Source organism: Gymnodraco acuticeps, unplaced genomic scaffold, assembly GCF_902827175.1.
Source record: "Gymnodraco acuticeps unplaced genomic scaffold, fGymAcu1.1, whole genome shotgun sequence".
Lineage (NCBI taxonomy): Eukaryota > Metazoa > Chordata > Actinopteri > Perciformes > Bathydraconidae > Gymnodraco > Gymnodraco acuticeps.
In genome coordinates, this window is record NW_022990224.1 from 733,926 (window position 1) to 749,444 (window position 15,519).

The following is a 15,519-nucleotide window of genomic DNA, read 5'->3' on the forward strand; positions in this document are numbered from 1 at the left end:
CACCGCACTATCAGAAACGTTGCTATCAGAAACAATCCCCGACGGTTTTGGACGTAATATGGTCGGTGCATGTTACATTAGCATCGCTAACACTCAGAGCTAACCTGTACTGGAGAGCATGTGTGTGAAGAAGCAGGAAATCAAAAGGAACTCACCTTGTGGTATAACCGGCAAGAGAGAAAGCCTTTGAGCTCCAAACTGTTTCAGAAACAATCCTTGATAATCCATGATATGGCGTTTCATCACGGCAGTATTTAGTTTAGACAGTAGCTGCCGGGTCCCGCATGAGCTCAGCCCCCTCCTTTTTTTTTTTATCAATTTTTTTTTTTTTTTAAAGCTTTATACCCAAAATCAGCACTTTTGAAACAGGAAGTGAAATAGAGGGATATGAAGCAGGTGATCTGTTTGGTATTTTGAGCAAAACACTTCATAGACATGTTTTTTATATATTTGTATATATCTGAGACCTATGCTATTACCTAAAAATAGCATGACCTTTCGGTTGCATAAATGGATGAAATGACAATGTATAGTGTGAAAGGTGTTCTGAATGGTGATGAATCAACAGAGAGTAACCCAACTCCAGTACTCCGAAGCTCTATGCAGCATTTTTTCACGAATTCATTTTTGGTTTTACAGCCCGCAACGTAACTGTTTTGTTCAGGCTCGCTGCTCTCATCACTTAATTTCTAGAAGCTGCCTGCTGCTGCTGGAAATTAGGCTGTTTTTCAGCTAAGAAAACTCACAGTACGTACCAAAACACAGCATCAAATAGTAACTCATTCTGCTCAACTGACAATGTAAGGCCGACATTAGCAACAACAAACAATCCCGTCATGGCAGAGGGACACATGGGTGTGGATGGCTCCTCTATGGCAGCGACAATGAACACAAAAACACAACTCATCTCCAGTCAATGCCCAGTGTTATGCTGCTTCAAATCAATCCTTCATTGTTGTCCTGCAGGTCTGACTTGTACCGACACATCTCAAAAGGTTTCGATTCTAATGTACACAAACCAAACCATAGCAGTCATATGGGCCTTTGCCTCTAAGTTAGTTAAGAGAGGATATGTTATGCTCATTTTCAGATTCCAGGTTCATATTTGTATTTTCTGCTTCACTGATATGTTCAAAAAGCTCTTTATTTTCCTCATACTGCCTGTGCTGCAGAACCTCTTTTCAACCAGAGCCCAGTCTGCTCCGATTGGTCAGCTGGCCGGCTCTGTTGTGATTGGTCAACCGCATAGAGGTGTCTCGCCACTTAGCCTACGACGTACAGGGGGTGTTTCTCAATGTAGAGTACGCTTGCTTGGTAGTATGTCTTCCGATTATCTTGCTTCAGAAACAAGGCAAGAATACTTCCTGGCATTCGGAAAACGAAGAGTGGAACAGGCTAACAAGTGTGCAGGTGTGCGTCATATGAGAGGCCCCGCCCTACATTTTCCGCCACAGATTTGGGGAAATTGGTCCGTGCGCAAAGCATTGTGGGGATTTTAAGAGTCTACACATGTGCAGCCTCGAAATTTCTCCAAACGAAGTACGCCGGGCTCGGTAGAATTTCAAGTATGCTGGACATTGGAACAGTACTTCGGCAGCACTCGATGACGTATTATGCTTGAAATAGTGGCTCTGGAGCAGCTTTACTCGAGATTGAGAAACACCCAATGTGTTGGAGCACGAGCCAATAGAAGCGCGAGTGTAACATAATGATGTCATGTTAGGAAATAAACAAAGGTGTCCAATCGAGGCGTGTCAGGCAGGGGGGAGAGTATGGGAGAGAAACTTTTGTATTTTAGCCTTTTTTGCAGACAATTGACTTGAAGATCTAACACACTACAGGAAAGGAGAACTCCAAAAAACATGATTGAGCCACTTTCACATTCGGGTCTCTGCATAGTGCTTCTGCCATTCAACCTATGTGATTTCCCTGTGTCCAACGCAGCAGTTTTCACTAACCATTCCACCTCTCATTCCCTCTCTCCACTTTTCTCATTCCCTCTCTCCACTTTCCTCACTCCCTCTCTCCATCCCTAGCTTCTCTGTTGTTGGTTGGCCAGACACCTGCTCACAAAGTCTAATTTTCACACTCTCAGCCCTCCTCCATGTTGTTTTATATCTCTCTCCCTCTCTCTCTCTCTCCCTCTATCCAGGCTGCAGTATTGATGAGGGAAGCTTTATTAGCTGAGCAGTACAAATCTGCTTGCCAAAGATCCAGTCTCTGAAATCCTTGACACGCCTGTACAATTCATTACATACTAACTATCAATCCACCATGGCTTACTTCCTGAACTAACACAGCTGGCCACTCGTGATCATCGACAGCTAGGGTAGGTTGACCTCCCGGCTCCCAAGGGAATCGATTCAATTCATTAACAGGGAACCTTTTGGTTACCGCTTGCTAATCAACAAAGGATCATTAATCACTATGTCAAACTGATCGTACACATGATCAAAAACAACATGAATACATGTATCTACAGAGCCTAAAGTCTTAGTAATAGTTCGATATTTTGGAAAAGGCAGTTTCGCCCTTTTTTACCAAGAGACGATGCGACTGAGATGAGAAGATTGATACCATGCTCATGTCTGTAACTTAAATATATGAAGTTGGATCCAGCTGAGCTTAGCATAAATGCTACCTAAGTTTTAAAGGGTCGTTAGTAAGACACGATGGAGAGATGATGGCAGGTTGATTTAACTTCCATTAAGCTAAATTAACTCTAGATATACACCTTAATTTAAGGTTTATCTTATGTTATCCCAATAGCTTCAGTTTAACATAAGAGTTGTTTTCTCATCAGACCTTTGGCCACAAAGTAATTATCTTCACCAAACTTGAACTGTAATTCTAATACATCACACACTGGTGATATGTGGTTCTTACATCAAACTAAACCTAAATGACAGCATTCAGAAAACTCAATTACTTCAGAAAAATAGAAATTAACCATAAAATATAGAGAATCTATTAACTCAAAGTGCTGAAGATAAAGTCTGTTTACTAATGTTATACAATGCTATGTGTACATATTTGTATGTATTCATGTAAGAATTCATGCTAACATTCAAGTGTCATGCTAATTTAAGCAAATTTTTGAATGGTTACAAAAAACGAAATACTAATAAGGCGCAGGGCTGCACGATTAATCGATTTTAAATCGAAATTGCGATTTTAAATGATGCAATTAGCAAATCGCAAAGCCTGCGATTTGGGATTTTTTTCTTCTTGTGTGTCAGTCATCCACACCAACCAGAAGTGCTGTGCTCCACATGTAATAGCCATTGTTAACCAATCAGAAGTGGCCCAAGGTGTGTGTGTTTTTTATCTATGGAAACACTCTCCTGTGGATGTCCTTTTAGATTATATATATACAGTATATAGCGCAAATTGAATCGCAATATCTGTCAGAAAAATCACAATTTGATTATTTCCCCAAATCGTGCAGCCCTAATATGGCGCACTTCCTTCAATTGTTTTGGAGACATTAAACTACAGCAATGTTTCTTAGCAGCAATCAACGTGTGATTTCAATCCTAACAGACTCCAGATTCAGCTTGTTTCCTGTTCCCAGTGAATAAACCCTGTTCTGTCTCTGCACAGTTAGCCGGCTGCCTCATTTCATTTAATTTCAAACCTTTATTTAACGAGATTGGTCCCATTGAGATCATAGATCTCTTTTTAAAGGGAGACCTGCAGCATATAGGTTCCACATGAAACATAAAACAATAAAGGACATCATACATTATATTTACAGGATACATTTACATAGACATTTACAAGTGCCCATAGTATCAACGAGCATTCCATTTAGCCTAGCTTTAAAAACATGCAGAGGAATGAGATTGCTCAGTTTCAATTCTTGCTGAAGATTGTTCCAAGCAAGTGGTGCTGCGCACATAAAGGCTGTCTTACCTAAGACAGTCCTTGCTCTTGGCACATCTAACAATACTACATCATGCGATCTCAGACAATAGCTGCTTGCAACTCTCTGTGTTATCAGAGAGCAGATATAATACGGGAGTTTACCCAACAAAGCTTTATAAATAAACGTGTACCAATGACTGAGCCTCTTTACAGTAAGTGATGGCAGACCTGCCTTGGCATACAGGGTACAGTGATGTGTAAGTGCTTTACAATTTGTGACAAATCTCAGTGCGCTGTGATAGGCGGCATCTAACTTGTTCAGGCAATTGGCAGGTGCATTCAGATACAACAAATCACCATAGTCCAGCACAGGTAAAAAGGTCACAGTGACTAGCCTTTTCCTGGCCTCAAGCGAGAAACAGGACTTGTTTGCCTACTCTCATCTTCAGTCAAAGACTACGGGCTGGGCAAAACCCAGAAAATCAATGCAGTTTACTGTGCGGGAACATTAGTCAGGTTAGAGTCAGCTCATTTCATGCAGAAAGGTCCATAATGCCACGACTGGCACAGCTCGCTGACAGATATATATCTCAAAAAGAATAATAGCATTTAGACTCACCAATGCTCTGCCTGCCACGCTATGACTAATGAATGCTATTATACTAGAGCCACTTCGATATCTTTCACACTACCAACCCCAGCAAGTTTGAGTATGCTTATCCAAACTCATTTAATCTTCAAGACAATTCACATCAAATGACTTGAAAACGGCTATAAATTGTCATTGTCTTATTTAAAAAGCAGACACACATCTCAATCTCTATTCAACAAGGCAGATCAAACGTTTACTCTTTAATCCGGGGTGGATAGTTTGGTGGATTTCCAGCAGAGGAATGCTACATATTGCACGTATGGGTAACCTATGACAGGTCAAAGGTCAATAAAAGGGTTTCTTGTCAAACACTTCATTCTTTCATATGTATCTGACTGTACCGTTAGCCTTTACTTGAAATGGCCTGAATAGAGAACCTTTTATATTTTGAAGTCATTAAATATGCATCTCTACCCTCACCCTGCCATTAATCGTAACTTCATCATTGTTGTTCCTTGTACTCATGCCGACTAGCACTCGCTTTGTTATTACTACAACTGCTCTACTAGAGTCAAAGAGCCAGTGTTTCTATGGTTACATGCACAACAAAGGGCATGATTGTCCATTTATCTCAAATGACAGGCAAAACTCAATAAAGGGAGGGATGATAGAGTGAGAAAACATAAATGTGAAGGTGTAAAAGCTATGATCCCTCACTAAACTTCCTGTCCTATCCATCCCCACCCACATCAATCACCGGACCTGGGGGGATAGAGCCTTCTCCGTCGCTGCCCCCTCCCTCTGGAACTCACTCCCCCAACCCATCAGAGACTGCACTGACCTCACCACCTTCAAAAAACTTACAAAAACTCACCTCTTCAATCTGGCTTTTAATGTGTGATTGTTTTTGTATTATTTGACTTTAACTATATATTTATTTGTTGTTCTTTTCTTTTCACTATATCTGTAAAGCGTCTTTGAGCACCTGTAAACGCGCTAACAAAATAAATCTATTATTATTAATAAACAAATCCTTTCAGAGAAAAGAGGACTGATGCAACTTGCTTTGTTGTTGGTATTAACAAATCCCGCTAAAAACAAAGTGGCATGGTAGAGCTGTAACAAACTGTAGGGACAATTAAAGATAACATGGCATAAATCGGTTATTATTTGCATGTTTAAATACTTCATCGTCCGATTACTCACAGGATATACTGTAGTTTATAAGATATCAAACTTAAACATGTTATGGAGTTCACAAATCACATTGAAAATGCAGCGGTCAACATGCATTTTTTGTAAATGTCTCAGCACTTTCAGCACTTCTCCACACATTTCGCTCTCTTCTAAACTGAAAATGTATCTGGAACACATTATAACATCATTTGGGCTTAACTCAATTAACTTGACTTTGACTGAGTATAGTCTGACTTATGATTCTTTCCGCACATATAATAGTAATAATAATAATAATAAATGATACTTGTATAGCGCTTTTCTAGGAACTCTAAGACGCTTTGACTGAGGTCAAAAAAACACAAAGAAAAATACAAAAAGAGATAAACATAACAGAAAATAGGGGGGGGGGGGGGTCAGTGGTTGAATGCAGTGTTGAACAGGTGGGTTTTGAATGTGGTGGGAGGAAGAATCTGATGGATTGGGGTAGTGAGTTCCAGAGGGTGGGTGCAGCAACGGAGAAGGCTCTCCCGCCCCAGGACTTGAGGTCGGTCCAGGTGGGGGGGGCGGGGGGGGCGGGGGGGGCAGGAGGTTGGCAGGAGCAGAGTGGAGGGAGCGAGTGGGAGTGTGTCTGTGGAGGAGGTCAGTCAGGTAGGATGGGGTCAGGTTATGGAGGGCTTGGTATGTCATCAGGAGGATTTTGTACTGAATTCTCTGGGAGATGGGAAGCCAGTGGAGCTTGATGAGGACGGGGGTGATGTGTTCACGGATTTGGGTGTGGGTGAGTAGACGGGCGGCGGAGTTCTGGATGTATTGAAGCTTGTTGAGGATTTTTGCAGATGACTCAATAACTAACACGCATATTATACAATACTAACATCCAGACCATGAAGATATATCGAGGGAAGTATAGAGATAAGATCAGGTTACAGTGAGCGGGCAAAAGCCGAAACTTCAAAGGACAACACAAGCAAAAGTTGGAGGATGAAAAGAGATAGTATTTCAAAGTGAACTTAGAATGAACTTTCTTTTGGGCCCCAACCAAGTTCAAAGCATCTTCTATACTCCTCCTACAGACACTGCTCATCTATACCTGCACACTCACCGAGTTATTTTAGAAGATAAATCCAAGGAAATAACACCAAAGCACAACTACGCCTACAAATCACAACGGTGTCTTTGAATGTTTCTAGCATCGCTCCAGCCTAGTACACAGTCTTTGGTCAGCACCCTAAACAGAAGTTTTAAAAGCTAGAAAAAGGCTTTGAAGAACACACTTATAGCTGCAAGGCCAAAAGATCAGTGTCTTGCTTACAAACACGCTCTGTTCACCAATCCATACCCAAACATGTGACTGCACTGCTTGTGCTGATGATGTTAATCGTCAAGAACGGAGCATGTGTTCCCTCAGAAATGGGGTGGTTTCCCTCTGGGTAAATCAGTAACAAACAGCTCACATAATTATTTTCATAGGAAATTAAGTCCTCAAACAAAATGTATGCTGTTCGTATCTGATCAATGGTGTCTGAGATACTGTGTGACAGATACAAAATGACTAATCCTATTATTTGAACAGATGCAGTAAATAAACAGCTGTCAATGTAATCACTTGAGTGCATCTGCAAATAAACTGTTTACATTGATTCATCTAATAATACTGGTATTTTGTCAATTACATTGTGTTGTTTTTACATTTATTTCAAAAGGATTCAATTATGTTTGCTCATATAAATATATTCTGCCTAAAGAAGAGGTCATTTTGCTTTGCTTTGCTTGTTTATATGTATAGGTTATATTTGCCCAGTTGATCATATAAGTGTAATCAAATCAAGTTTTATTTATATAGCACATTTATAAACGATTTATGGTCGAGCCAAAGTGCTGTAGCCTGTTAGCATGCTAGCATTTGTTAATATCGACCAAATACAGAGAAGGGCTCAGGTGGTTTGCAATGACATTGACAAAAGTATTGGGCAGCAGATTAGACTGAGCTGAAGATGGCACTCGATGGTTCAGGGGATCACTAAATCTGTATGCAACGATAACTTATCCTGTAAGGACCTTTGGTTAGATGTATTTTCCTCGACAATGCATCGAATGGTTGTCAGGACATTACCCGTACAACCAGGGGCGGACTGGGACTATAAATCAGCCCGGGACTCTCGACCGGCCCACTTCGGTACCGCAAGTAAATTGTCAACGGGGGGGAGGGGGGGGGGGGCGACGGCGACCGGCCCACTTCAGTACCGGCCCATCGGGACGATTCCCGATGGGCCCGTCGACAATCGGGATTCGTCCCGAACGTCCCGATGGCCAGTCCGCCACTGTGTACAATGAAAAAAAATGTCAAACTGCATGTATATGGCGCTTGGAGAAAAGTCAGTGAATGCCAATGTCAGTAGAATTCAAGGCATCGTGAATGTCCATCCTGTTGTTTTTTTGATATTTCAGTCTGGACCCAAGAGTGGACTGAGTTACAGAGCTTGTCAACTTAAAAACAGAATAGCAAATTAGCCCCAATCTGCCGGGCATGCAAGTGCAACTGATGCATTTAATGGGATAGAAAGCATGATTGCGCGAACAACAAAAATACTTAAATATCTGCAGGATTTCAATCTTGATGAACAGACCACAAAAGCAAAAAGAAGTTCCTATGGAAGCCACATACAAAATAGAATTGATGTGTCCTTACACACCGAGCCGATTTTCGGCGTCGATAGATGTCGGGCCGTCGATGAGCGTCGTGTCGCGCTACTCAGATTGGTGTGTAGGCCTACTGAACCGTTGTGTCTTTTCGGCCGTGCCGCCACCGATTCGACATTTCTTTGGCTAAAGAAATCACTCTGATTGGCTGTTCAGCTTAGCGAATCAGTGCATGAGAAGCTAAACGGAAGTGAGGGACCCAAACAAACTATTAAGAATGCAAATCTGAGATTTCATTTAACTCCAGCTCTCGACACAGGTTCGGGAAAGCCCCATGAGCTTCTCGCTGTAGAGTGAAAATGGAACGCACACGCTATTTGTTGTTTGTTTATATCACGCAGTCTGTTCTTCTTCTCTTGGTGTATCACGCAGTCTGTCTTCTGGTTGTTGCCTCTTTTGAATGACGAATACACACTACCGCCGCCTGCTTACCTGCCACTCACGCATACGCAGTTTTGTACGTGCTACTTGGCCGTCGGCTGAAGTCTTTGCGGTGTGTTCCAGTGCGAAACATGGCCAAGACGCAGGAGACGTGAGGCGACGCAGGAGACGTGAGGCGACGCAGGAGACGTGAGGCGACGCAGGAGACGTGAGGCGACGCAGGAGACGTGAGGCGACGCAGGAGACGTGAGGCGACGCAGGAGACGTGAGGCGACGCAGGAGACGTGAGGAGACGCAGGAGACGTGAGGAGACGCAGGAGACGTGAGGCGACGCAGGAGACGTGAGGCGACGCAGGAGACGTGAGGCGACGCAGGAGACGTGAGGCGACGCAGGAGACGTGAGGCGACGCAGGAGACGTGAGGCGACGCAGGAGACGTGAGGCGACGCGTCCCGACGGTTCTTTGGTGTCAGTTTGGTGTGTAAGAGGCTTAAGAGGCTTAAGAGGCTTTAGAGGCTTTAAAGAGGTTAGACTTTGTGATTATATCCCTTCTCTCTAGACTAAGCGATGTATGTTAAGATGGCACCCAGACAGTGTGTGCACTTCTTGGGGTTGGGAATGTGTGTAGATGCATTTTAGTGTGAGTGTGTCTGAATGAATAAGTTCAAACATGGGAAGAGGTATCAGATGAAATCAGAAGAGATAAAAGTCGACCGACAATGCAATGACTGCTGAACCTGAGTACACACTGCTCTGAATGTGAAAGCCCATGTTTGTTGGAATTGTGTGTGCGTGTGCATGTGTGTGTGTGTGTGCATGTGTGTGTGTGGGAAAGTAAATGAATGTTTGTTTGTTTAGGTTTCTAAACACAAAGCTCGCCTCAGCTGTGTGAAGCCCTTCAGCGGAGGCCAGGCGTGACTCTGGATCAAAGAAGATCATAATCCTTATAAATAAAGTATTTCTGTGTGTGTGTGTGTGTGTGTGTGTGTGTGTGTGTGTTTAACAAACAAGAGTATATGTGAGTGTACTTGCCTTGATACCACTGTGACCTCGGCCTGGATAAGCATTTGCTAAATCAGTGGTTTTCAAACTGTGGGGCGCGACCCCTGGTGGGTCGCGGAGGTACTGCAGGGGGGTCGAGGGAAGATTTTTTTATTTTATTATTTTCTCCTTTTAGCTTTGTGAAGGTCATTCTCAATGACGTTGTTTTTAAAGTGCACCTATATAAATCAAATGTATCGTTATTATTATTCAATTCAATTATTCACTGCTCGAAAATATCTCATTGGTCAGAGAGCTGTGGGCATAATGCTGCCTTTTGCAACATTACTTGTGTGAGATAGGCTTTTTCTGCTGTTGCTGCCATCAAAACGAAATACAGATCAAAACTGAACTGAGAGGGGCAGTCTCAAAACAACAGCCCCGGTTTGAGAAGATCTGCAAGGGAAAGCAAGCACACGTAATTGATAAGCTAGTATGGAATAGGAATGGTAAAGTGATCGTTTGCAACCTGCAGTAGAAATAGTAGTTAATTAATATATTTTCCTTAAAGAAATTTGAATTTAAAAATCTACTACTCAGGGAAGAAGGCCAACCAGTTTTAATTAGGCCAAATTAATTCACAGTATCTATTACAAGCACTTTTGTTCATGTGTAATCCATAATAAAATATAAAATTATAGTTGGATCTTTGTATCTTCTTATTATTAGCAGAGAAAATGTAATGTTTTTAAAACAATATACAATTAATCCTACCAATATAGATGGGAACCGGGTTGGGGGGTCCCGAAAATATTTCCAATACCCAAGGGGGTCCCGACTGAAAAAGTTTGGGAACCACTGTGCTAAATGAATAGCTTTAATCATTTGTTTCATTGTACAGCTGAGATAAACAGTGAATCGACAGAAAAAATAAGCCGCAACTATTTTTAGATGCATTTATTTATCATTTGAGTCATTTACCAAGCAAAATCAACATGATTTCCGCTCTATTCCTTGTTTAAAATCATGATGAATTGTATTTTTAGAGCAAATTATAAATCAGGAAAATTAGTGCCGATGTATTCATCATACAAGTATAATCTTTAATCAAGAGACATTTTGTTACTCATGTTCTGTCCCTGCTTAATCCCCCTCAGAGTTAAGCCCTAGTAGTGTATATATCCGGGCATACCCTGGGGGAAAGGCCAAATCCACAACATGTCACCAATCTCAAAGCTACCACTGGGTTCATTTTTTATTTACAAGATAGCTGCTTCTAAGGGATAATAAAAACCTAAAATAGATGAAAATCCAGCATATGGAATTACCTCACCACTGACGTAATGTTTTCATGATTTAAGACAGAAAATCTGAATAACTGGCCTTATCATGCGGGGTCTTTTTTGCACACATCTGTTTGCTGTATTTCAATGTGCAGGTGTTTGGGAAATCCAGCACATTCCAGCATCAGACAGAGCAGCCCCCTGGGGTGGGCATTGGTTGGCATCACCTAATTGATGCCTTCTTCGGCTGCCGGTGACGTCGCTCCAATAGCATCATGCCATGAAGAAAGCCCCCACTCTACCCTCTCCAATTCGCATGCACTTTACACTGAGCTGCTCACACTCCAGTCCGCTGCAAGCACACACACCGGGGAAATCAAGCTGAAATACCCGTGCATCTGCAAGACTGCCAATACAACCAGACACACCAGGAAACAATGCTCATACAAATTCAACAAAAGTTACATAATCCAGCCCCATGATGTGAGAGATTCCAAAATAGGCATTTCGATAGAGGGGGGTGTTTTGGTTCTTATCAGTCTGGTACTGCTGCAAAGAAACGAGCTGTCACACCTCCTTCTACAACCCCCTGTCAAAAATAATCAGTCAGGAGGCTATCAGTCGTGGAACCCAAGAGAGGCAAAAATAAGGCATGAAGCTACTGTGGATAGAAGCAGGCGTTAGGGAGTCAAGTGGGGTCGTTTTTTAACGTAAATGGCAACTTATCACACTCCAGAGTAGCCCATATGCGTGCTGAAAGTAAACGCCTTTGGCCATATGTGCGCACAGTCTATACCGGCGTCAGACGGTGAGACACCCGCTGCCAGCGAGCCAAACCCCGGCAAACAAACACTTCACTTTCACCATGTCGTGCAGTCATCAAACGCCGCCGCCCTGCTTACCTCCGATGGTGACCAGTTCTGTCTTTCTTCCCCTTCGGCCTCCTTTTTCTAGCCTGGATGGCCATCACTGCCGGGGCGATGTGAGGTTTATCAACGGGCATGACCGATGTCCGGGGAAGGGTGTAGGAGGGACGGGGAGAGAGAGAACAAACATTCATCATTAGGCTTTAAAGCTGGCGGGTAATTTAGCGTCGTTTGGTGTATTCTGGTATAGGTTAGCTACACGGGTAACTTCCGCCACCTTTCATGTAAAATACAAACAGTAAGTGTGGTAGCATGTTCAAGTTAGAGGCTGAGGGATACGCACCTTTCCTGGAGCTCATGTTTCCTCCTCTTCCCCTCAGCACGAGCTGGGGCAGCTCAGCGGCAGCAGCCGGATTCTCTCTCGCAAATACACACAAACACACACATATACACTAACCTCTACATGCGCTCCCTCTGGCGGCAATGACATGCAGAGGCCGCGTGGATATGCACCAATTTGCAAAAATACATTTTTTTTGCCACTATGTAATCATATTTAATAATAAAACGATTTATTAATTTATTTAGCCTATTGGGAATTAACTATTTATATCCGTTTACCAAACAATATAATTAGTTTCCTTACTTTTTTAATGAAGGAAGCGATTAGAGGTAAACAGAGCGTTATATTATTGACTCTCATTAGTGAGGATTAAATGAGAACCCTTTTCTTTTCGTTTACTTAGGTACAATTAATATTAAACATTTTAAGTTGCTTTATTGTGAAATGGTGGCCATGCAAGATGGTGTCACATACAGTACAATTATGCTTTATTAAGGAGAATTAGACACTTTAAAAGCTAAGGAGCATGCACCTGAATTTAATTTAAGTGCAATACAACATTGTGTAGAATGAACCCATAGACTTACTACATAAGTAGGCTGTATGTTCCTGAATACTGTATATCTGTAGGTAGGCTAGTACATATTTTAGGTATTTGTACTTTAAGTATGTCCATGTTATGCTAAGCTAAAGTCTACTTTTACCTGATGAAAATGAAGATAGAAGGACATTACCTTAGCTCCACTACATTTAGAAAATTACCTAAATGTTTAATTGATTTTCAAAGTATTTGCTAATCAATTTCCAACTCTGCTAATTCACTATGCCAAAGAAAGACAAACATGAGCTAACAGCATTAAGGAGGAAACCATAATATGGGAGGAAACATGGTAGCATTGACAGAAGTAACCATGATGTCATATTTGCAAACAGCGTGTTTGATTCACAGTTAACACAACCAACAAGTCTTTATTGGTTTACCTTATTGATACGTTTCCCTGCAAATGTAAATCCGATCCGAGGCATCTTGCGTTAATTCTCAGTGAAAAGGCATCGCTGGGATTCGAACCCAGGATCTCCTGTTTACTAGACAGGCGCTTTAACCATCTAAGCCACAACACCGATATCATCAATATTTATTGCTATTATTAAATATCTCCAATTAACTGCAGGATTGCTTGGGACTTTAATTGAAGTAAGTTGATTCCATTTTGATTTTTCTTCATGTATTTTCATGTAAAGTTCATTCCGATTTAACAGGAGTTTTATGTGAATTAAAAATATATCTTGTATGCACTTTGTTAGAAAAAGTGGTGGGGACCATTTTCCTGATTTAACATCAGCATAGGAGAAGACAAAGGATGTCCCTCCCCTGGGTGTTGAGCACCTGCATGAAAAACCAATCCAAAGACCAAAGTGTTTCTAAAACATTGAACGCCCAACCATATGTCTTGCTGTGATGTGATCTTGAGTGAATTTGTCTTTATGCACACAACAAGCACACGGGTATGGAGGACAGAACATGACAAGGGTAAACAAAAAATGAATGCATAAATACAGGAAACAAAAAATATAACAATAAATAAAAGTGAAAAAACTTAAATAAATATAGCAATAAATAAACACAAGAAAAAATAAATATGGAAATAAGTAAATAATATAAAACAATCTCATTTGTAGGGTTAGACTTGATTACCTGAATATGTCCTTTAGAAAAAACTGGAATTAAGCCTAGATATCTGTCTACTTTTTTCAGTTTTTTACACCACAATTAAAAACGTTTTTACAAGAGTTTGTGAGAGCTATTACTTTGAAATAACTTGCAAGAGTTCCTCCCGGGCAGCTCAGTGAGGTAAAATAACAAAACAATATCATGCTGGGAGTTGAACCGCTGACCCTCAGCTTGGAAGACTTCCATTTACCCCCTTGAGCCAAAGTCACACACAAATGTTGCATTAACATCTTACCTATACCTATAACATTATCATGAGGAGGAAAGGACTTGTCAGAGGAGATATTGTAAAAACACTTGTTGAAACTCATCACAGGAAGTGACAGTCCAGTTCTTACATCTGTTCAGAAATCACAAGGCTACCAGGGCATCTGGAGTCATGTTTCTTTTGTCCTTTACAAACAATGGAATTAAGCCTTGGTGGTACCTTTCCAACAACCAAACTTCAGGTATTTTTCCAATAAAAAACAAATCCTCCATTCAAACAACAAAATACTCATCTTGATTGGGACATTCCGGCTATGAGTTGATCATTTCTGAACAACAGCCCATAATTGGGATGTGGATGAGAGGAAGAGCTGTTGTCTTCGATTCTGAAGGTGGTCGGTTCAATACCAGCCAAGCAGTTATCACGTTGATTTTTCCTATTGTGCTGCTTGCTAAATGTGTGCGTTATCTCACTGCTATGGAGAAGAGCTTCAAAATCTCAAACCTGTTAGAAATCCCATCCCTTGCACTCCTGTTACTCAGTTTTCGGTAGTAGCAAACCCTTTAATAGCAACACAATTTCTGACGCTAATAAACATTTATATCTGGCTCTTGAGGGCACTGAAGTGAAGTGTACTTTTTGCACCAAATACATCAATACAAGTAAATCAAAGTTTATTTAATCAGCCCAATATCACAAATTGTACTTTTGTGTCAGGGGGCTTAAAGGTTTATACAAAACATGAATATGCCGGAAATTCCCGGTGCTGTAAGCTTTTAAAATATGTATTGAAGACAGAAGAGTCACTGTGTTTCGCCTTGCATTGTGTACAACTTGACACACAGCTTCTAAATAAAATGGGGACTGGTCAGAAAAAGTGATATAAATATTATAGCAACTCAAATATATTGTTAAAGACACAGCTTTCAGAGCAATTGAAGTACAATTGTTATAAATGTTGTCGTATCCACAGAATACAAGGCTACCAAGCAGAACAACATTGTGTGAAACACGCACAGACACAGAAATTAATAAATATATTAATGTTAGTAAAAATAAATGTAATACATTAAATATGTGTGTGTTCTGTTTTATTCTCAACTTATATATTTTTATTTATACATTTATTTATTTTGTGATTATTTATTCCTGTATTTATTTATGTTTTCTTGTGTTTATTTATTCCTGCATTTGTTTCTACATTTATTTATTTATGTATTTATTTCCTAATTTATTTATTCTTTTATTTATTTATTCCTGTATTTATTTCCGTATTCATTTATTTATTCATACAATTATTTATGCATTTATTTATTTATACTTATGTCATGTTCCGTTCTCCATATAAGGAGGAATTATTTTTGGTTTACATTACTTTTTTTTAAGTG

General features: G+C 40.8%; 1 protein-coding gene and 1 non-coding gene across 4 annotated transcripts in view; both read right to left on the reverse strand.

Annotated features, from left to right (window-relative positions):
* srpk2 (SRSF protein kinase 2) overlaps positions 1 to 12,280 on the reverse strand; it is a 70,871-nt gene extending 58,591 nt beyond the window's left edge. For all 3 annotated transcript variants that reach the window (XR_004569244.1, XM_034218672.1, XM_034218673.1), the window contains exons 1-2: positions 12,192 to 12,280; positions 11,885 to 11,951 (exon numbers count right to left, since the gene is read on the reverse strand). Coding sequence is in view for 2 of the 3 variants with exons in the window: in XM_034218672.1 (XP_034074563.1) it covers positions 11,885 to 11,951; positions 12,192 to 12,207 (83 nt within the window). In the remaining variant the exon portion in view is untranslated. The remainder of the gene's footprint in view (positions 1 to 11,884; positions 11,952 to 12,191) is intronic.
* A 959-nt stretch (positions 12,281 to 13,239) lies between these two features.
* On the reverse strand, positions 13,240 to 13,313 carry trnat-agu. Its single transcript has one exon. It is a non-coding gene; the product is annotated as a tRNA-Thr (tRNA).
* Positions 13,314 to 15,519: the final 2,206 nt, after the last annotated feature.